At 52.2% G+C, this 20686-nt stretch overlaps 1 protein-coding gene across 1 annotated transcript; it reads left to right on the top strand.

Moving 5' to 3' along the window:
* The first annotated feature begins 96 nt into the window (after positions 1-96).
* KLC3 (kinesin light chain 3) lies at positions 97-20393 on the top strand. Its single transcript, XM_020980139.2, has 13 exons — positions 97-325; positions 9327-9595; positions 10514-10762; positions 11615-11675; positions 12036-12255; positions 12570-12657; positions 13082-13183; positions 13760-13933; positions 14152-14242; positions 14328-14368; positions 14649-14746; positions 18879-18942; positions 19345-20393. The coding sequence occupies exons 2-13, from the start codon at positions 9335-9337 to the stop codon at positions 19423-19425; spliced, it is 1530 nt and encodes a 509-aa protein (XP_020835798.1). The 5' UTR covers positions 97-325; positions 9327-9334; the 3' UTR covers positions 19426-20393.
* The last annotated feature ends 293 nt before the right edge of the window (positions 20394-20686 follow it).

The raw sequence follows: 20686 nt of genomic DNA, 5'->3' as shown, positions 1-20686 counted from the left end.
CGACTGTGAAGTAAGAGCTTTAAGCGCCTCTGACGTCACAGGCCCCTGCTCAGGGTTCCCCACCCCCACCGGGCCGGCACAGCACCTAGGGCTGAACCTCACCTGCTGGGGGCAGGGCGTTCCCTCCCCGCCCTAATCCTGGCTTCAGCCCCGCCTCCGCCGGGAGCCTCCTCCGAGCCCTCTTGGAGGCTCCCCCGAGAAGACAGGGGAGGCGGCTGTGGCGGTGGCTGGAGAGCGAGCCGGAGTCCGAGCGACAGCGACAGCGACAGCACGGACTGCAGCGGGGGTGGGAGCCGGAGCCCCGGGGGGAGCGGACGGCAGACAGGTAGCGAAGCGGGCCAGCGGGTGGGAGGCCAGGGCGCCCCAGGCTCCGGCCCCCCCCACCTCCCTTCGTCCCCCTCCCTCCAGGGTCCCCTCCACCCTCCTTGTCTCCCTCTGTCCCTCTCCCTCCATCGCCCCTCTTTCCTTCCCTGTATCCCCCTCTTCCCTTTTCCATCTCTCTGTCCCCCTCCCTCTATTGCCCTTTCCCCCTCTTTCCCTCCCTCTGTCTTCCTCTTCCTCATTGCCTCCTCTCTCCCCCCTCCCTCCATGACCCCTCCCCTTTCCTTCCCTCTATCCCCCTCTTTCTCTTCCTCCGTCCTCCTCCCTCCATCACCTTCACTGGCCCCGTACTCCATCCCATTCTCTGTTTATCTCCCTCCCCCCCAATCCTGCTGCCTTCACCACAAGGGTGTCCCGGCTCCCCTAGTCCCGCCCTTCCCCCTTCCTCCAGAACTCCAAACTCAGACCCCCCCCCACATACACCACTCAGAGTCCCTCCCCCTTGACATAGGTAAACAGAAGCCAGGGCGGGGCGAGGCGGGGCCTGTGCTTGCAGGTGGGATAGGAAGGAGGCCCCCGAGTGAGTTGACCAAGCAACTGGTGGGAGTTGAAGGGGATGCAGGCTGGGGACGATGAGCCTCTTTGTGTGTGTAGCTGTGATTGCGGCCCACCCGGAGGAGGGATGATCTGGGTGACAGACACCAAAGTGGGTCTGACCGGGGAGTCCTCAGAACCTGGTGCCCCTCCTGGCCCGACTCACTGACCTACGTGCTCCTGAACCTGTCCTATCCCCTCTCTTTGCTTCTTTCATCTGGTGTAAAAAAAAGAAAAAAAAGAAAAAAGAAAGTCGGGGGCGGGGCTGGGGGGAAAATGTTGGTGCATGGCTGAAAGTCCCCACCAGTCCCGAAATCCTAGATTCTATCCAGTGGTGCGTCAGACAGAGTCAGGGGCTAGGAGCAGGGCCATTCATAGCTGGATGAGTGTGGAAGAGTGTTTATAGAGCTGTGTGGGAGAGGGCGCAGGCAGGCAGGGTCTGCGTTGGCGAGGGGAGCTCCGCAGAGAGGCAGCGTGTCCCCTTGAGATTAAATGTTCTCCAAAGGCAAAACTCAGACGTCGTTTGTTGTGGTCCCTCCCAGCCAGGAATTCACTTGGTCCTACGGCCTTTCCCTTCTATGACATCCAGTCTAAGGTCTTTCGTTCTTAGCCCATATTCTAAGGTCCCTCCAAGTTCTGAATCTAGTTTTCTAAGGGCCCTCCCACTTCTGGCATTCTGTGTTTTTAAGGTCTCCTTTAGCAATGACATCCTATGTTCTATGGCCCTTTCCAAAGTTGGCAGTCTACGGTCTATGGGAGTCGATCTAGAGGCCAGCCAAGTTCAACCCTCTAATTTTACAGATAAGGAAACCAGGAACCATACAGTAGGGCCTTGCACAAGATTATTTGATGGTTTAGTTAGGACTGGCCCTAGAGCCCATGTAATCTGTGTGCTGGGATGCACATGAACTCAGCCACAGTTTGCTGAGGGGTCCGACCACCTGTGTACTCATCCAACATACAGGGACCATGCCGGATGTGGACATCCATGTATCTGTCTCTGCATGCCCTGAGCTATCCAGCCTGGCCTGTCTGAGAAGCTGGCTGGTGTCTAACCATGTCCTGGCTGGGGAGTGGTGGGGAAGAGACATGAGGACAGCTGTCTCCCTGGGGGCAATCTTGTCCTCCTTCCCCTAGACCACTGGGATGACCCCTAAGTGATGAAGTGGGTTTCTTCAAGTTTCTCTCATACTCCCACCAGGCACCACAGATCTCTCTGCTCTAGTCTTCCCCACCCTTGCCTAGGCAGCTGTCAGACTGGTTCCCAGCACAAGAAGGCGGCAGGGATGAGGTCATGGGGAAGAAGCTTCACCAGACATACACCCCCCACCCCACCCCAACACACACACACACACACCCAAGCAACCCTCTCTCCAGTAGCAACAATGCAGAGCTAGTTCATCAAGCATCTATTAAGCACCCTAGGAGGGGAAGGAAAAGAAAAACAAGCATTTATATAGTACCTCCTGTATACAAGGACACTGTGTTAAACCCTGGTGATGGAAAGATACAAAATGATCTGGAGGTCTAGTCCCACTGACTCAGTGTGTTAACTTACACATGTCACTTCCCTCTCCCAGCATCAGTTTTTCTCCTTTGTGGAAATGGAGCTGTATGGTCCCCAAGATCTCTTCCAGTCCTGAAGTTTATGGTATTTTTATTCTTTTTTATTCTTTTTTTTGGTTTTGTTTTTATTCTCTATTAACAAAGACTGGCATTTGTATATTGTTTTAAGCACTTTATGTGGTCTATCTCATTGAACCCTTGGGAGATGGGTGCCCTAAGCGTCCCCATTTAGGGAGGGGAAGTAGAAGCTGAGAGTAATAGAGTAACTGATCCAGAGTCCTGCAGCTAGCAAGTTATCTAAGGAAGTATTCAAACCTAAGTCTTTCTGACTCCAGGTTCTGTGATTTATACCGGGGAGTTTCTTCTGTTCATATTCCCTCCCCACTCTGATATTCTCTGTTCTATGACTTGAGCATATATATATATATATATATATATATATATATATATATATGGAGGGAGAGAGAGAGAGAGAGAGAGAGAGAGAGAGAGAGAGAGAGAGAGAAGAGAGAGAGGGAGAGAGGGAGAGAGAGAGGGAGAGGGAGAGAGAGAGAAGAGAGAGAGAGAGAGAGAGAGAGAGAGAGAGAGAGAGAGAGAGAGAGAGAGAGGGAGAGAGAGAGAGAGAGAGAGAGGGAGAGGGAGAGGGAGAGGGAGAGGGAGGAGGGAGAGGGAGAGGGAGAGGGAGAGGGAAAGGAGAGAGGAGAGAGAGAGAGAGAGAGAGAGAGAGAGAGAGAGAGAGAGGGAGAGGGAGAGGGAGAAGGAGAGTGAGAGGGAGAGGGAGAGGGAGAGGGAGAGGGAGAGGAGAGGGAGAGGGAGAGGGAGAGGGAGAGGGAGAGGAGAGGGAGAGGAGGGAGAGGGAGAGGGAGAGGGAAAGGGAGAGAGAGAGAGAGAGAGAGAGAGAGAGAGGGAGAGAGAGAGAGAGGGAGGGAGAGGGAGAGGGAGAGGGAGAGGGAGAGGAGAGAGAGGGGAGAGAGAGGAGAGGGAGAGGGGTGAGAGAGGGAGAGAGGGAGGGAGAGGGAGAGGGAGAGGGAGAGGGAGAGGGAGAGGAGGAAGGAGAGGGAGAGAGAGGAGAGGGAGGAGAGAGAGGAGAGAGAGAGAGAGGAGAGAGAGGAGAGGGAGAGAGAGAGGGAGAAGAGAGGGAGAGGGAGAGGGAGAGAGAGAGGGAGAGGGAGAGAGAGAGAGAGAGAGAGAGAGAGGAGAGAGAGAGAGAGAGAGAGAGAGAAGAGAGAGAGAGAGAGAGAGAGAGAGAGGGGAGAGAGAGAGATTAACCCTAGGCCATGCTACAGACCCCACCTCTCACCCTTGATTTGGTCCATAGTTTGGGGAAGTAGTCAGGACCTGGATTTGAGCCTGAATTTCCTTTCTTCACATTTGATGTTCATGTGTCTTGGATATTTCCTGACCTTATTGTGGGGACAGGGTAGAGGAGTCCCAGAGAAGAAACACATATGAGGTTTTTGTAAGGAAAAACTTCACAATAAAAGTCTTCCAAGAGAAGAACAGACTGGGCTAGGTAGTGAGTTCCCAGCCCCAGAGATCTGTGAACAAGGACTTGACAGGAAGATTGTAGAGGAAAATCAGGCTGCCTTTCTTTGTACCTCCAGTGCTTAGCCCAGTGCCCAGCATATAATAAGTGCTTAATAAATGCTTGTTGAAATATTTGTGCCATAGTCAACCTTTTGGGCTTGAGCCCATCTGATGTTTTGTAGCTCCATTAATAACTTGTCTAGGGAAAATAAATAAATAAATAAATATTTGTTGACTCTTGAAGGGGAGCTGAAGTTGAGCTCTGAGATTCTGGGTCTCGGGATCTGAAGCTTCAGGAGACTGTGGCTAACCAAAAAGGGTAATATAAACCAGGGTGGCTAGCCATTCTCCTTTGGTTTCCAATGCATCTCTCCATTGTCTGAGTAGCAGGGAAAGACAATGGGAGAAGGGGATGCAGGCTTTTCTGGAAGTCCCTCATCTGAGGGTAAGACACAACGGTGTTGACTTTGATGAGCCCCCATCAGAGGTGAAGGGGTAAGAAGGGATGACTTTCACCCCCTTGGACAGAATCAGAGAATCCCAGATCTCAGAGATGGAGGGTGCCTCAGAGGCCATTCAATCCAACCCCCCAGGGGAATAAGAATCCCCACTAGCCTTTACTTGAAGACCTCAGAGGAGAAGGAGGAAGCGACCATTCCAATTTTGAATAGCTCTTACAATTATTAGCAAATTGAGTTTTTTCCTCCTGACATCCAGCCTAAATTAGTCTCTCTTGCAATCCTCATTCTTTCCTCCAAGATCTCTCCTCTGGGGCCAAAAGTAACAAATCGAACCCCTCCTTCACATGGCAGACCTTCAGATGCTTGAAGCCAACTGAGATATCTTTCCTCAGCCTTCTCCTCCCTGGGCTAAATGTTTCTTCAACTGATCCTTATGTGACACGGACACTTGGGACCATTCACTGTGCTGGTTACCCTCCTCTGGACACTCCTTTGTGAAATGTGATGCCTGGTACTGAACCCAATATTATAAGTGTCGTCCAACAAAGGCCTAAAAGCCATGCCTCCTGTCTAAAGGCATCCTGAAATCCTTTTTTTGTGGCTACCACATCACACCACTGACTCATATTGAGTATGCAAGCCTCTAAAAGCCTCAGACCTTTTCTCAGAACAACTGTTATCTAACCAGGGACTCCTCCATCCCATATTTGTGAGACTGATTTTTTGTACCCCAGTGGAAGACTTTTACATTTATCTCTACATTCAGCCCAATCAAAACTCTAGCCTAAGATTTTTTTTATACTGGCTATGTCATCCAATTTAGTCAGTCAGGAAGCATTTATTAAGTACCTACTATGTGCCTGGCACACTGGGGATACAAATAAAGTCAAAAGACCAGTCTTTGCTCTCCAGGAGCTTACAGTCTAATGGAGGGGACAATAGGCAAACAACTCTGCACAAATAAGCTCTCTATATTGGATAAATTGGAAGTAAATGAGAGGGAAGGCACTAGAATTAAGAGGTATTGGAGAAAGCTTCCTATATAAGGTGGGGTTTTAGTTGGGACTTGAAGGCAGCCAGGAGGTGGAAATGAGGAGAGAGAGTGTTCCAGGTATAGAAAGTGGAATATCTTGTTCAAAGAACAACCAGGAGGCCAACGTCACTGGATGGAAAAATAAAGAGTGTGGGTGTGGGTGGGGTGTAAGAACACTTGAAAGGTGTGTTAGTGGGCAGGTATGAGGGGCTTTGAATGCCAAACAGAGGATTTTCTATTTGATCCTGAAGGTGATAGGGAGCCACTGAGTTTCTTGAATAGGAAGGGGGGTGACATGGTCAGATCTGGTGGTCACTTTGGTGGCTGAGTGGAGGTTGGATCAGAGTAGGGAGAGACGGGAGGCAGGCAGAGCCACCAGGAGCTATTACAATAGTCTTGGGTGTGAGGTGATGAGGATATGCACCAAGGTGCAGGTGACAGCTTCAGAGGAGAGAAGGGGGCATATACAGGAGATGAAAAGAAGGAAGAACTGGCAGGACTTGGTAGAAGATCAGATGAGGGGGTGGGTAAGAGTGGGGAGCCAAAGATAATTCTAAGTTGCCTTAGGAAGGTCAGCTCTCAAGGCGACCTTCCTAAAGCACAGGTCCCTGAAAGTTGGAACTGTCTTTTGCCTTTCTTTATACCTCTAGAACTCAGTACAGTGTTTGGCACATAGCAGGTGCTTAAAAAATATTTATTGACTGGCTGTCTGACTTGGGAGAATGATGGTGCCCTCCACAGTAATAAGGAAGTCCAAAATGGGAGAGGACTTGGAGGGAAAGATAAAAGTTTGGCTTTGGATACTGTTGAGTTGCAGAGATGTGAGCCTGGAGGTTAAGAGAGAGGTTAGAGCTGGATTCGAGGTGTTCAGTTGCGACCCCATTTTCTCTGCAAAGGTACTGGCGTGGTTTTCCATTTCTTTTTCCAGCTTATTTTACAGATAGGAAACTGAGGCAAACAGGGTTAAGTGACTTACCTAGGGTCACACAACTAGTAAGTGTCTGAGGTCTGACTTGAACTCAGGAACAGTTCTTCCTGATATGCTCTGTGCACTATGGCGCCACCTAGCTGCCCTAGAGCTGGTTAAGTAGTTCATTCAAGCTATTCCTCCAAGCTTTGTTCCATCTGCAAATTTCACCAGCCCTTCATCTATGCCTTTATCCAAATCACAGATAAAAATGTTAAGCTGTACAGAACCAAGCAGTGAGCCCTGGGCCACTCCACTGGGGACCTCTTTCCAAGTTGACATCAAGCTGCTAATGACTTTTCTTTGAGTCTGGTCCTTGAACCAATTTCAAATCCAGCCAAATTATGCTTTGCTCTAGCTGACATTTCTCTGTCTTTTCCATGAGAAATAGCATGAGATTTTTTAGTGAAAGCTTTGCTCAAATCTAGGTAGCTCCTGGCTATCACATTCCCCTGATTGAGCAGCTTTGCACCTGTGGAGAGAAAGGAGATAAGTTGGCATCAGTGATGAACCATTCTTGATACTTTGGGATAATTGTTTTCTTTCCTAGATACTGGTGTTGATGGTGATATCGATAACATTTGTAAAGTACTTTAAGATTTGCAAAGTGCTCATTTAATCATTACCTCATTTAATCCTCACAATAACTCGGGGAACTATTTATATTTGATCCTGGAGGTGATAGGGAGTTTCTTGAATAGGGGGATGACATGGTCAGCCTATTTTTAGACCCATTTTACAGATGAAGAAACTGAGGCAAGTCCAATGATTTGCCCAGGGTCACAAAGCCAGTAAGTGTCTGAGGCTGGGTTTGAACTTGACTCCAGGTCAAGCATTCTTTTGCCGCCCAGAGCGGCAAATTAACATTTCTTTAATAGCGTGTTCTAGAATTTTCCCAGGAATGGAAGTCAAGTCCATTGGCCTATAGTAGGCAGATGCTACTCTCTTCCCTTTTTTGGAAAAATGAGGTCATTTGCTCTTCTCTAGCCCTGCAGACCCTCTCTTGTTCTCTGCCATCTTTCAAAGAGAATTGCTAACAGCTCACTATCGCATCTGTTGGGTTTTCAAGAGCTTGAGAATGTAGTTAATCTGGGCCAGGTGGCTTGAATTCATGGAGGACAGTGAGGTATTTTCTCACTATCTCCTCATTTATCCTGGGTATCAGCTCCCTATGAGCCCTTTCAGCTCTGTCCTTCCCAGTCCAAAGGCTCATTTCCCCAGCAGAGAAAACAAGGAAAGCAAGATTTGAGCAACTGAGGCTTCTCTCTGTTATCAGCATCTCATCTCCCCCAGCACGGTGCCATCCATCTTTGATCTCTCTTCTCCAATGTGGCTAAACCCAACCCAAGCATCCCTTAAGGTCTTTCGCTTGTTGGCTTTTTCTGAGCCATGGTGGTCCTCAAACTAGCCTGCATTATGCTGTTGTAGACAGCCTGCTACCTTCCCTTGTTTCCCTCTTCTGTCCATGTCTTTTTATTCTTTTTATTATGATGAGTTGCCTCTGTCACAGGGAGTTCCCATTTTTCCTCATTCAGAATTGTTTCCCTTTGTATCTTCAGACTTTCATTCATAAGAGCTACCTGTCCCTCCTACTCTGACATCCCCTGTAGAATTTTAATTCTTGGGATCCTATCCTTTCCCTGAAGCCTTTGAAATCTACCCTTCTCAAATCTAGGGAACATGTCAGACTATGCCCCAATTTCTTCTCCTTCCCTTTCACAAACTCTTAAGAGAAAGGGGCCACTTCCCCCTAAAGTTCTTATTATTTCCACCGCAGTGGTCAACTGGTCAAGAAAGCAAGTCATTATTGGGGCTAGAGCACCAGGCTTAGAATCAGGAAGACCCAACTTCAAATCCAACCTCAGACACTTAATAGCTACGTGACCCTTAATCACGTAACTACTGTCTGCCTCAGTTTCCTCATCTGTAAAATGGGCGTAAAAATAGCATCTACCTTACAGGGTTGATGTGAGAATCAAGAGAGATAATATTTCTAAAGTGCTTAGCGGAGTGCCTGGCACATAGTAGGTACTTAACAAATGCTTTCGCCCTCCCTTCTCTCCTGTTTGATATCAGGTACTATGCTGACAATTTCTTATATTGATGAGAATTAGATCCAGAAGAGACTGTCTTGGGTCTTCTATTTTTTTGAGTGGTTGAAATGATCACTAATGCTGAGATTCTTGACCTGGGATCTATGAATTTTTAAACATTATCTTGATAACTATATTTCAAAATAATTATTTTATAATTATGATAATATATTAATATGATTTAATTATTTTGACGTTCTCTTTTTTAATTTTATGTATTTTAAAACATGATTCTGAGAAGGGGTCCCTGGGCTTCCCCAGCCTGACTGTCTGACAAAGGGTCTGCAGCCACAAAAATGCTCACAACCCCAAGCATCAGGTCAAGTTGAGAAGTTATCAGCTGCTCTGTTTTTGCTAGAGACAAAGAGAGACAGAGATATAAAGAAAAGCACAGACCAAGAGAAAGAGAGAAAGGAGAAAGAGAAAAGATGAAAGAAGGAAGAAGAGGAGAGGAGAGGGAGAGAGAGGAAGAGAGAGAGAAGAGAGGAGAAGAGAGGGAGGGAGAAAAGGAAGAAGAAAGGAAGGAGGAGGAGGAGAAAGGGACAGAGAGAGGAGAGAGGAAGAAAGGGAAGGAGAGAGAGACAGAGACAGAAACAGAAATGGCAAGCTCCAGCAGCTGTCTGGATAAGTGAAGTCTGTCTGCCATCATCACTAGCTTGCATTCTGCTCCAGTGACACATGAATGGGACCCCAACACTTTAAGAGAAATGGCGGGAGCATCCTCCCTTGATCCCAACCCCTCTTCCCTTCCCCGCTCCTTGCAGGTGCAGCCATGTCACTACCTGTAGATCCCTTGGGGTCAGCATGGATGAGTCCTGAGGAGCTGGTAAGCCAGACACGACAAGTGGTCCAAGGTCTGGAAGCTTTGAGAGCTGAGCATCGTGGCTTGGCTGGGCGACTACAGGAAGCCCTGACGGAGGCTGGGGCCGACTCAGAAGGAGAGACCTTCCCAGGTCTGGATCTGCTGAGGGAGAAACACCGTGCTCTGAGCCAGTCCCTGGAGGCCATTGAGCTAGGGCTGGGAGAGGCCCAGGTATGATCAGAGGTGTTCAGTGTCACTGTGGGCTGTGGGGTTCACTGAAGGGCATGGGGAGAACTATGTCAGAGACATTGTTCTGGGCCATGGTGGTCACTGGGTCTGTGAAGATCAGCAAGATGTTAGAAGAATGTGGGGGACATGGCAGTCAGGGCCCTGGAGTATGTATGAGGAGATTGCTGGGAGGTGTGGGGTCTCCATGGACCCTGGTGGATGCTTTGAAAGCTCTGAAGAGTCTGGGGGATGTGGGATGGTTGTGAGGAACCCCTTGAAGGGACCCTGAAAGATGTGGGAGTATTGGGGAAGGTAGAGGAAAGGGGGCATCTTTCAGGGGTCTGGGAATCTCTAAGGGACTTGGGAGGGTGAGGGAAGACAGGAGATATATGGGAAATGCAGAGGGATCACAGGGGATGTGAAAGGAATTGCTGTGGCCCATGGGGCTTGCTAGTGGATCAGGGAAGGTCAAAGAATATTCAATGGGTGATGACATGGAGGAGTGACCAGGGAAGGTGAGACAATCACGGGAGAGTACTAAGGGCCGAAGAAGAAATGTGGGGGCCTCTGAGGGGCAGGGAAAGTTTGTTGGGTGTGGGAGGGTCATCAGAGGTGTGAAAGGCACTGAGGGATATGAGGGGATAGGGAATGTAAAGGGTGGTTGTGGGACCACAGATGCGGAGGAGTTTGAGTTATAAAGAGCTTTAAGAGAGTACTAAGAAAGAGAATGAGAGAGAGAGAAAGAGAGAGAGAGAGAGAGAGACAAAGAGGAGAGAGACAGGAAAGAGGAAGAGCACTATGCAAGTGAGGATACGTGTGTGTGTGTGTGTGTGTAGGTGTGTGCACACATGTGCACGTACAAGGATCCCTGGAATCCAGGCTGACAGTCCACTCTCCACATCCTGGCCTGTGCTCTGGCAGGTGTTGCTAGCACTGTCCACACACATGGGGGCTCTGGAGGCTGAGAAGCAGCGGCTGGGAGCCCAAGCTCGGCGCCTGGCCCAGGAGAATGCGTGGCTTCAGGAAGAGCTGGAGGAGACAAGGAAGAGGCTGCAGGCCAGCGAGGAGACTGTGGCCCAGCTTGAGGAGGAGAAGAGTCACCTGGACTTCTTGGGCCAGCTGAGGCGCTATGACACCTTGGAGGATGAGGGCCGCCAGGATGCAGCCAAGGTACCTCCTTGCCCAGGTGTTGCCCGAGAGCCTCCTCCAGGATCTGCCGGACCCTCAGATCTCTCCCCCATCATTCTCATATTCCTCTAGAGTCCCTCAGACTTCATTTACAATTCCCAGACTTGCAGCACACTCATATAACCTCACCCTTTGGCTGAACTGTAATGAGGGCAGGGAGACTGGGGCATTGTCCCAGGGCCCTGAGAGTACGAGAGCCCAGGGCATGTTTCTTCACCACAGAGGTTCCTCCAGTCTGACATCCTCATGCCTTCGTCATCTACTGTTAGGCAGCTCTCTGCTGTGTCCCCTGCCTGCCATCACCTCTGCTCTGATTGCTTCCAGGGTGGGTTTAGTTCAGCATCTCTAGGGGACAGGCTACCCTTTTGCCTATTCAACCATATCTCATTGGGGTGGACATTCTTTCTCCTGCTCCCAGATTTCCCCTAGATACCAGGCTACCTAATTCCACCTTTGCCCTGAGGTTCTCCTATGCATCTTCCCTTCCCCCCAGACCTTCATTTAGAGACAGTGTGGTATAATGGATGGAACTTGAGACTCAGAAACAGGAGGAACTGGATTCAAATCCTGCCTCAGAGGGCCCTTAATAAGCTGAACAAATTGCTTCATCCCTCAGGCCTCAGTCTCTTCTGTAAAATGAACGCCTTGGGCTCAGTGACCTCTGAGGGCCCTTCTAGCTCTGAATCTGCAATTCTGGAATCATACTCTCAGCGCCTAACCCTCCCTGGCCCCCAACCCCAACCCTCACATGGCCTTCAGATCCTCAGAGAAGAAGCAGTCCTGGCAAGGTCATTCGAGGTCACTCATGTCCCCATCATTCTCTCTCCCTGCCAGGCAAAGACCAAGGAACGTGGAGACAACCTGGCCTCTCTGTTCCCCAGCGAGGACAAGAAAAGTCAGTGTGTGGGCCCCGGACCGGTCCAGGGAATAGGGTGGGGGCCTGGATCTTGGGGAGGGAAACAGAGGTTTCCTGTGTAGGGCAGAAAGGGGTCTTAGGAGCAGTGCTATGGGAAGGGAGTGGGATTTGGAGTCAGCTGACTGGGTGACCTCAGATAAATCACTTAGCCTCTTGGCCTCAGTGTCCTCTTCTATTGGCCCGAAGACTTCTGGAGTCCCTTCTGGCTCTTCACCTATGGAGAATCAGGCAGGGGCAGCTAGGAGGAGGCCAGGCCAAAGCCTGGGGAGGGGACGAGGCCTCAGGTCAGTGGGGGGGGAAGGTGGGGTGACAAGAGGCTGCCTCGCTCCCCCACCCCAGGTCCCGAGGCATTTGGTGCAGCAGCTGCCCAGCAAGGTGGCTATGAGATCCCGGCCCGCCTGAAGACCCTGCACAACCTTGTCATCCAGTATGCAGGGCAGGGACGTTATGAGGTGGCCGTACCCTTGTGCCGCCAGGCCTTGGAGGACCTGGAGCACACATCTGGTCACTGCCATCCCGACGTGGCCACCATGCTGAACATCCTGGCCCTGGTGTACCGGTGAGGGGCCCTCCCCCCCTCGCTTTCCTGCCTCACCCAGCCAATCATGGCATGGCATCTCCATGTGACCCCCAGTGATCTCACAGCATCCCCACGTGTTCTCACCTCCTCCTATCTCATCCCTGGCCCTGTCCTCCCCCCAACCAGGTGCCGTCAGCCCCCACCCTGGACATCCCCGACACCTTCGGTCCCCCTGGGCCTGACCCCTTCTGTCTCAGGCCCCCCTGCCCCCTCACATGCTGCCCCTTCCCTCCCCCGAGCTATCCCCACTGAGGCTCTCCCCTGCCCCCCTATTCTTCCCCATGACCTCCCAGGGACCAGAACAAATACAAGGAGGCCACAGAACTTCTCCAAGACGCCCTGCAGATCCGGGAACACACACTGGGGTCCGAGCACCCAGCAGTGAGTAGGGGCTGGGCTGGGCTAGGACCCCTGACTCTAGCCCCTTCCCCTTCTGGATGTGCAAAATAGAAGGCTAGAGCGTGAGCTGAGGACCTCAAGACACCATCCAGTCAGATCCCTTCATTTTACAGATGAGGAAACCGAGGCTCAGAGAGGTCCGATAACATGTCCTTAGTCATGTGGCCAATGAGCGTAGCCAGCATTAGAACCCATGTCCTCTGACTCCCAGGCCAGTGTGTCTCCACTGTATCACGTTCCCTTGAGGACCTGCATTCGAATCCCAGCCTTACCGCTTGCCATCCCTGGGCCTGGCCAATTCTCTGCCACTCTCTGGGCCTCAGTTTCCCCAGATGTAAAATAAGAAAGTTGGGGTCCTTCCAGCTCCAAACTTTGCTGAAGCCTTCCCTTCCCTCCTTCCCCACAGGTGGCAGCCACCCTGAACAACCTGGCTGTGTTGTATGGGAAACGGGGCCGCTATCGGGAGGCAGAGCCCCTCTGCCAGAGGGCTCTGGAGATCCGTGAGAAGGTGGGTCTTGTGCCCAGCCCTGCCCTGGGATCCACCTTGAACCCCACAGTCGCTCTGGCATTGCCTCCTGACTCTGTCCCCTTGCGGTCCCTTCCTCTGATCCCCTCACCCTTGCTCTGTGGGAACCTCTCACTCACACAATGGGACCCCCAGGGACCTCCGGCTCAGACTCTCTGGGGCATCTCCTCGCCCACAGACTCACAATGACACCTGACGCTTCAGGACCCCCCTGTAACCCCTAAACACCTCACTATTGCCTGTGACCTCCAATCCCTTGTTTGGACCCTGAGATTCTAGATCTCTGGATCCCCCCACCCCCCAGCAGCTGTTTTCAGTCCTTGTTACCCAGAACCCCCAGGGACTCCTTGTTCTGACCCTGAGGAGCTTCCCTTCTGACCCTGTGACTGCTGGAGACTGCTTTGTTCTGACCCCATCACCTCCACCTCCTCGGGACCCCTGCTATTACTGTGACCTCTGACCCCCCGACTCCTGACTCCTCAGGACCTTCCCGCCCTGGTCTGACAGGCCTCCGGTCGGCCTCTCGCTCTGATGCCTTGTTCCCCGATCCCTTCACAGGTGCTGGGTGCTGACCACCCGGACGTGGCCAAACAGCTGAACAACCTGGCCTTGCTGTGTCAGAACCAGGGCAAGTTTGAAGAGGTGGAGAAGCATTACGGCCGGGCGCTGGCCATCTACGAAGCCCTGGGGGGCCCTGACGACCCCAATGTGGCCAAGACCAAGAACAACCTGGTGAGGGCCTGGCCGGAGGCTCAGGGTCTGCAGAGCCCCGTCCGTGCAGCTCTGAAGCTCCCTGTTCTAGGTCCCCTCCCAACTCTGACATCCCATGTTCTAATGGCCCTCTCTTAGAACAGACATTCCAGGTGCTCTCTGACTCCTGGGGCCCCAGACAAGCCGGGTGCTGGGAGCCCTTGGGGGCTGGGCCTGACCCACACCTCCCTCCTCCTCAGGCCTCAGCTTACCTGAAACAGAACAAATACAAACAGGCTGAAGAGCTGTACAAGGAGATTCTCAGCAGGCAGGACCTCCCGGCCCCCCTGGGTGAGCCTTCCAACCCTCTGTCGACCCCAAGCTTTGGGTCTGCACCCCTCCAGCTCCCTTCTGAGCCTCCTCTTTATTTCCCCAGGGAACCCTGGCATGGGAGCTTCAGGGGACAAGGAACACCAGGTAAGAAGAGCCCTTGGGGACGGACAGGAGGCTGTGTGGTACAGTGGTCACACCCATACATCAGGAGTCAGAGGAGCTGGGTTCAAATCCGGAATCTAATCTTGATGATCTGTGTGATCCTGGGCAAGTCATTTACTGTCTCTGAGCCTCAGTTTCCCAGTCTGTAAAATGGCAGGAACAGACTAGATATGGTCTCCAAAGCCCTTGTCAGTTTTAGTGTCTATGGGATCTGGGGCTGGGGAGCTTGAGCCGTGAAGGTCATTCCCTGCCCTGTGTGTAGATCCTGCGACGGAGTACCTCCTTTTCCAAGCTCCGAGAGTCCATCCGAAGGGGGAGTGAGAAGCTGGTATCCCGCCTGAGGGGCGAGGGAGCCACTGGGTGAGTCCTGATGCCAGACCTGGACCCTGTGCTTCCCCTATTTAGTGACCCGCCCCAACCACCAACAGGGCCCTGGCCTAGCATTCAAGGCCTCTGCCATCCTGCCCCCCAGCCTCCCTTTCCTGCCTTTCATGTCCTAGAACACCTTCTACCCCTGTCTCCAAGACCGGTGGACTCAGAACCCAGGTTGGGTTACTGTTTCTGCCAGACCCTCCTACAGGAAGTCCTCCTTGACTACTCTCCTCCCCACCCCACCATTCTTCCCTCGGGGACTTTCTACCCTCTGGGTCCTTCCTACGTCACAGCCCAGATCAGGGATCCCTCTTCTCTACAGACCCAGCCCCCAAAGCGCCTTATTTAGCTTACTTGGTATCTCTACCGAACCTGAGCCTCCCTCCCCTGACCCTTTGGGCCCCTTCACTGGACCCTATCCGTGGTCATGGTCAGAGAATGGAGGGGACAGAGGAAGTGGGTCACATCCTGAGAGGAGCCCTGCCTCCCCGACCAGAATGGGATTTCCCTGAGGCTGGGAGAAGGGGCTGCCCCAGGAGGGAGGGAGCTCCTCATCCCTGGAGGCATTCAAGAGATGGCTGGCTGGCAGCCTGTTTGGAGCGATCCTTGTCCAGCTACAGGCTGGACTAGCTGGCCAGCCTCTGAGACTCTAAAAGGCAGCAGTGATGAATCAAGATAATCACTTTCAGGTTTAAAAAACGTGCATTATTATCTTGCAACGTCCCACAGTGGAAAGAGACTGACTTTGAGGCCAGAAGGCCTGGCTTCAGATCTAGTCTCTACCACTTACTCCTTTGGGACTCTGTGGGCCTCATCTTCCTCATATGTAAAAGGAAGGTGTCGGGCCGGCCCTCCGTTGTGTGATGCTCCCCACAGAGCTGTGAGGGGGCCAGGGTTGTCAGAAACAGCGCTGAGATCTCAGGCAGCAAAGGTAGCCAGCCGTCCCCCTGTCTTCCGTTCTGGTCAGACAGACCCCCGCCCAGGGTTCTGTTCTGGGCTCCATGCTTCAGGAAAGATTGATAATCTGGAGAGTCAACCAGTCAACGAGCAACTGTAAACACCGACTGTGCATCAGGCTGGATGCAATGGTGTCTGCCCTCAAGGGGCTTGTATTCTCTGTGGGTGGACAGTATTACATAGATAGATACAGACAGCATTAATACAAAGTAATGGGGGTGGGGAGAGGGGAGAGGCAACCGCGACTGTGTGGAGTGGAGGGGGACCAGTGATGGAGGAAGGCTTCCTGTCCAAGGCTGAGTTTGCTCTTGAAGAAAACTAGCATTCTAAGAACTGAAGGCAAGGAGGGAGTGCATTCCATGCGTGAGGGACAGCAGAAGCAAAGGCTTGGAGGCTGGAGATGATGTATTGAGCGCGAGGAACAGAAGCTAGTTTGTCAGGACTGTGGAGTGCATGAAACAGGGTGGTAAGGCCTAATAATGCATTGGGAAGGAAAGAGCTTTAGGAATTTACATGGGATTCTAGAGGCTATAGGAAGCCGCAAGGTCTCATGTCATCTTGCTCTGGGGCTGAGGGGTGATGCGATCAGGCCTGCGCTTTAGGGGAATCACTTTGGCGTCTGGGCAGAGGATGGGCTGGTGCTGGGAGAGCCTTGTGCCAGGGACACCTGTTTGGTGGCGACTGCAGCCGTCCGAGAATGAGGCAATGCACCATAGTGGCAGGTGTGTGAGTGGAATCAGTCATTGAGCATCTATTGAGTGCCTGCCATGGACCAGGCACTGTAGAAGGGGGTCTGGACAAGACTCAGACTGAATATGAGGGGTGACCCTGAGGTTTTGAGCCAGGGTGAGTGGAAGGACGCCGGTGCCCTGGACGTTGATAGGACACTTTGGAGGATGAGAAGTGTGTGCACACTGGAAGTCCTTACAGGGAAGGCAAAGGCTGGGTGAAGGTATTGGCGAAAGGGATGGCATGGGGATGGGGAGGCAGGAGAGTCCACTTCCAATACCTGAAGAGCTTTGTCTTTTCTTTCTTTCTTTCTTTCTTTCTTTCTTTCTTTCTTTCTTTCTTTCTTTCTTTCTTCTTTCTTTCTTTCTTTCTTTCTTTCTTTCTCTCTCTCTCTCTCTCTCTCTCTCTCTCTCTCTCTCTCTCTCTCTCTCTCTCTCTCTCTCTCTCTGGCAATTGGGGTTAAGTGACTTGTTAAGTGATAGCTAGCGAGTGTCAAGTGTCTGAGGCTGGATTTGAACTCAGGTCCTCCTGACTCCAGGGTTGGAGCTCTATCTACTGCACCACCTAGCTGCCCCTCTGAAGGGCTTCATCAGGATGGAAGGACTGGCCTGGCCCAGAGAGCATTTAGGATGGCAGCCCTCGGGAAGGTCCCATGGGGCAAGAGGCCTCCCTGAGGAAGAATGAGCTCTGGGTCATCTAAGTGGCGTCTGTGAGGAGGCTCGGGGGCCACACTGGGGAAGTCCTGCCCTGACCAGAGGGGTTGGAGCCTCCTTGGTTCCTGGGAAGCCGAGAGAGCTGAGACTGGGGGCTCTGGGGCGGGGTCCTCTATGAAAGGAACTGGCTCAGCCTTGAAGTTTGGATTTAAGTGAAGAACTCTCCTAAGGCACCCCCAGGCCCGGCTGAGTGGGAAGCACTGAGGACCCCCCAAGCTCAGAAAGGGGCAGATAATCCTTGCATACCACATGGGGGGGCAGTGAATGGGACCCTGAGACAGGCTGCCACATCTGAGAAGAGAGGGTAAGATGGGAGGGGGTGCTTAGCCTGGACAGCACTGGGTTGGGGTCCTTCGATGGAAAAGGAGGGGGGGACCTGAAATGAGGGAAGGAAAGGATTAGGGTAGTAGAAAAGGAGACACTTCTCTCCCTGGGATGAGGAAAGGATCTCAGAGCCCTTCTGGTCCAATTCCCTCACTTTACGAAGGGGGAGACCAAGGCCGAAGAAGATTAAATGACCTGGTCAAGGTCCTTAGGCTCACAAATCATAGAAGATGCTGATGATTCTAGATGAAGAAACTGAAGCCCAGGCGAAGGGATGCGTTCAAGGTGACACAAGTCAGTGCATAAGGCTCCAAGGTGGAATTTGAACCCAGACCCACTGCCTCAGGACCCTCTACTTTTGTGCTATGCCTCTGAACCTTTAGGAAAGTCGGATCTAGGCAGAGAGATGCTGGGACCCCCAGGCAAAGAAGGACGGGGTGATCATTGGCGGAGGGATGCTTCCCCTCCCCTTTTGCTAGCTCCTCAGGGCGTTGGTGGGAGAGAGAAGGGGGTCCTGAGGCTGGGCTTGGGTGGCTGAAGGGGCCCCAGGCTCTTTGAAGAGGATTGAAGGATTTGATTTACACTCTGTGCTGGGAGAGAAAGTCACAGGGAGCTAAGACATCGCCTGGCAGGCAGTGAGCTCTCCGTCTCTTGCAGTTTTCAAGCAGAGCTGGGATGGACATTTGAAGATAACAGCCCCCATTTCAGTAGCACCTAAAGTTTGTCAAGCACTTGACTCACCTTCATCTCATCTGTCAATCAGGAAATATTTATTAAGTGCCTACTGTGTGCCAGGCTAAACACTGAGGGTACAAAGGAAGGTGAAGGCAGTGCCTGCCCTCAAGGGGCTCACAGTCTAATGGGGAAATAGCATGCAAACAACCGGGTGTCTGTGATATTGTAGCTGGCATTTGTGGGTCAGGCAGGCCATGAGCACTAACGGCCCCTCTGGTGCAGCCCTTCTGAACCTCCCTCCAGCTATGAGCCTGTCATTTAGGGCAACTGAGGTCTCTGGAGCAGCGGGAATTGGTACACAGATCACCTCTGCCTTCAGGAGCCCTGGTGGTGGTATAGGAGTGATGGATTAGGATGAAGCCATCCTGGAGACAGAAACAGAGAGAGGAGAAAGGGAGAGAGATGAAGGGAGAGATGAGACAGAGAGAGAGAGAGAGGAGAGACAGAGAGAGAGAGGGAGGAAGAGGGAGAGAGAATGAGAGAGAAACAGGAGAGAGGAGAGAGAGAGAGAGAGAGAGAGAGAGAGAGAGAGAGAGAGAGGAGAGAGAGAGAGAGAGAGAGAGAGAGAGAGAGAGAGAGAGAAGAGGAAGGAGAGAGAGAGGAGAGACATACACACACACCATCCTCCCCCCTATCCCTGAATGTCTGACCTCTCCCTCCAGGATGAAGCGGGCTATGTCCCTCAGCGTGCTCAATACCGAGGACTCCAGGGCCAGAAACATGGAGGTAAGGGGAGTGAGTAGGGGTCTCTGGGGAGAAGGGGATGGCTAAGACAGAAGGCCCAGCTTGTTAGGACAAAGCACTGGAGGGGCAGGGGTGGGCTGGGCCCTGAGGGCAGAGGGAAGCTCTGGAGATGACTGTCCCTGCCTGGTAGGGGGAGGTCAGAGGGCTGGCAGGGGGAGGAGGGGGATGAAGGATTTGGCCCAAGAAGGGGTTCGCCTCTCTGGGCCTGTTTCCTCATCTGCCAGTGTGAGAAGCTTGGCCTCGGTGATGCCGAAGGACTCTTTCAGCCCTAGATCTGTTACCTATCTTTGTGCTCTAAGCTGAGGACGGTCCTCGAGGGTGGCGTGGAGGTGGGTGGAGGGCATGACCGGGAATGTCACTATCTGAGGGCTGTCCTGCCTCCAGATGTCAGTCAGCCAGCTGAGCCAAATGAGACCACTGAGCACCAGCACCCAGGACCTCGGCCACCCCCTGGACCACCGCTAGCAGCCAGGCGGGGCCGCAGAAGCTTCTCAGGAACTCGGCTGTGAGATGAGGCATCAGGGGCATCCCCTCCCCTCCTACCCCCCCCCCCCAGTTCCCTCTGGCTATATTTATTGTATTTATACCTACCTAGAGGCGTCCTCACCCCAGGGCTGAAGCACTGGAGATAAAACTACCTGGCCTACCCTTCCCTGGCTGTTCGCACATTCTTGGGAGGCAGCAAAAGCCTCCCCTCCCCCAACACATACACCTTTGGAGAAATCACCACCCCTCCCTGGGGCCTGCATTTCCCCATCTGTACAGTGAAGGGTCCCTTTACTTCTACATCTGGAGTCCTCCGTAATGGCCCTATGACTGCATTTGTCAATAGAAGGGTTTTAGGACCTCAAAGTCTAGAGCAGGAAGAGATTCTGGAACTCATCCAGAAAGCATAGAGCACTTGGGGCTGTAAATGGAATCCCTGCTCTGCCATACTTTGTATGGCAAGAGGACCTGGGTTCAAACCCTGCCTTGGATGTGTGAAAAATGAATGATTTCTATTTAATAACTAATTACTGAATCAGGACTAAGGCTTTTCCCTTTTCCTAATTCATCCAGAAACCAACCAGCTACCCAGGCCAAGATCTAATCAGACAGTAAAAGAAATCCTACTTTCAGGTTAATGGGTGCGTTTGCTCAGACAGGTCTGGGAAAATGTGACTCCTTCCTTTGGTCAGACAGGGGAGGTGGGAATTGATGTCGCTCCAACCATGATTCGGGGGACCCCATGACCCTCACTGTAACATAGCCCACCTGCCATTGCGTTAGCCAATCACAGTAGATGCCACCCTCGCACACTGGCTCTTCCAAGGGCGTATGAGCTCGGAGCCCACTGCCGTGAGGGGTCTTTGGCCTAAGAGCAAGGCCAGAGGACCATCCTTTTGTTAGTAACCTGCTGGCTTTATTAATAAAATGATTAAATTACCCAGAAACTGTGTCTCAAACCCTCTCAATGGTCACAGATAATTCCTGGTGGGGGCCGGTCAAGGACTGGACCAGAGGGAGGCCCTTGCGGCCGGCTCCCTCCAGATCTCTGCCCTGTGATCTGTGCAGGACAGGGTTAAAAACCTCGTCCTTTCTGTGGGCCCCTAAGCTGAAGTGACCGGATATCGCGAGAGCATCCTGTTCAGGGTAATGTTCTTGTCTTTCTCCTCGCTTGTTCTGAATGAAGTTTTTGTTCCAATCCATTCAAAGCACCGCCTCTGAGAGGAAATCACTTTGGCCA

This window comes from Phascolarctos cinereus, unplaced genomic scaffold, assembly GCF_003287225.1.
Source record: "Phascolarctos cinereus isolate Bilbo 61053 unplaced genomic scaffold, phaCin_HiC Scaffold_726;HRSCAF=1367, whole genome shotgun sequence".
Taxonomy (NCBI): domain Eukaryota; kingdom Metazoa; phylum Chordata; class Mammalia; order Diprotodontia; family Phascolarctidae; genus Phascolarctos; species Phascolarctos cinereus.
The sequence above is the reverse complement of the archived record's forward strand: the minus strand, read 5'-3'. Positions and strand labels throughout refer to the sequence as shown.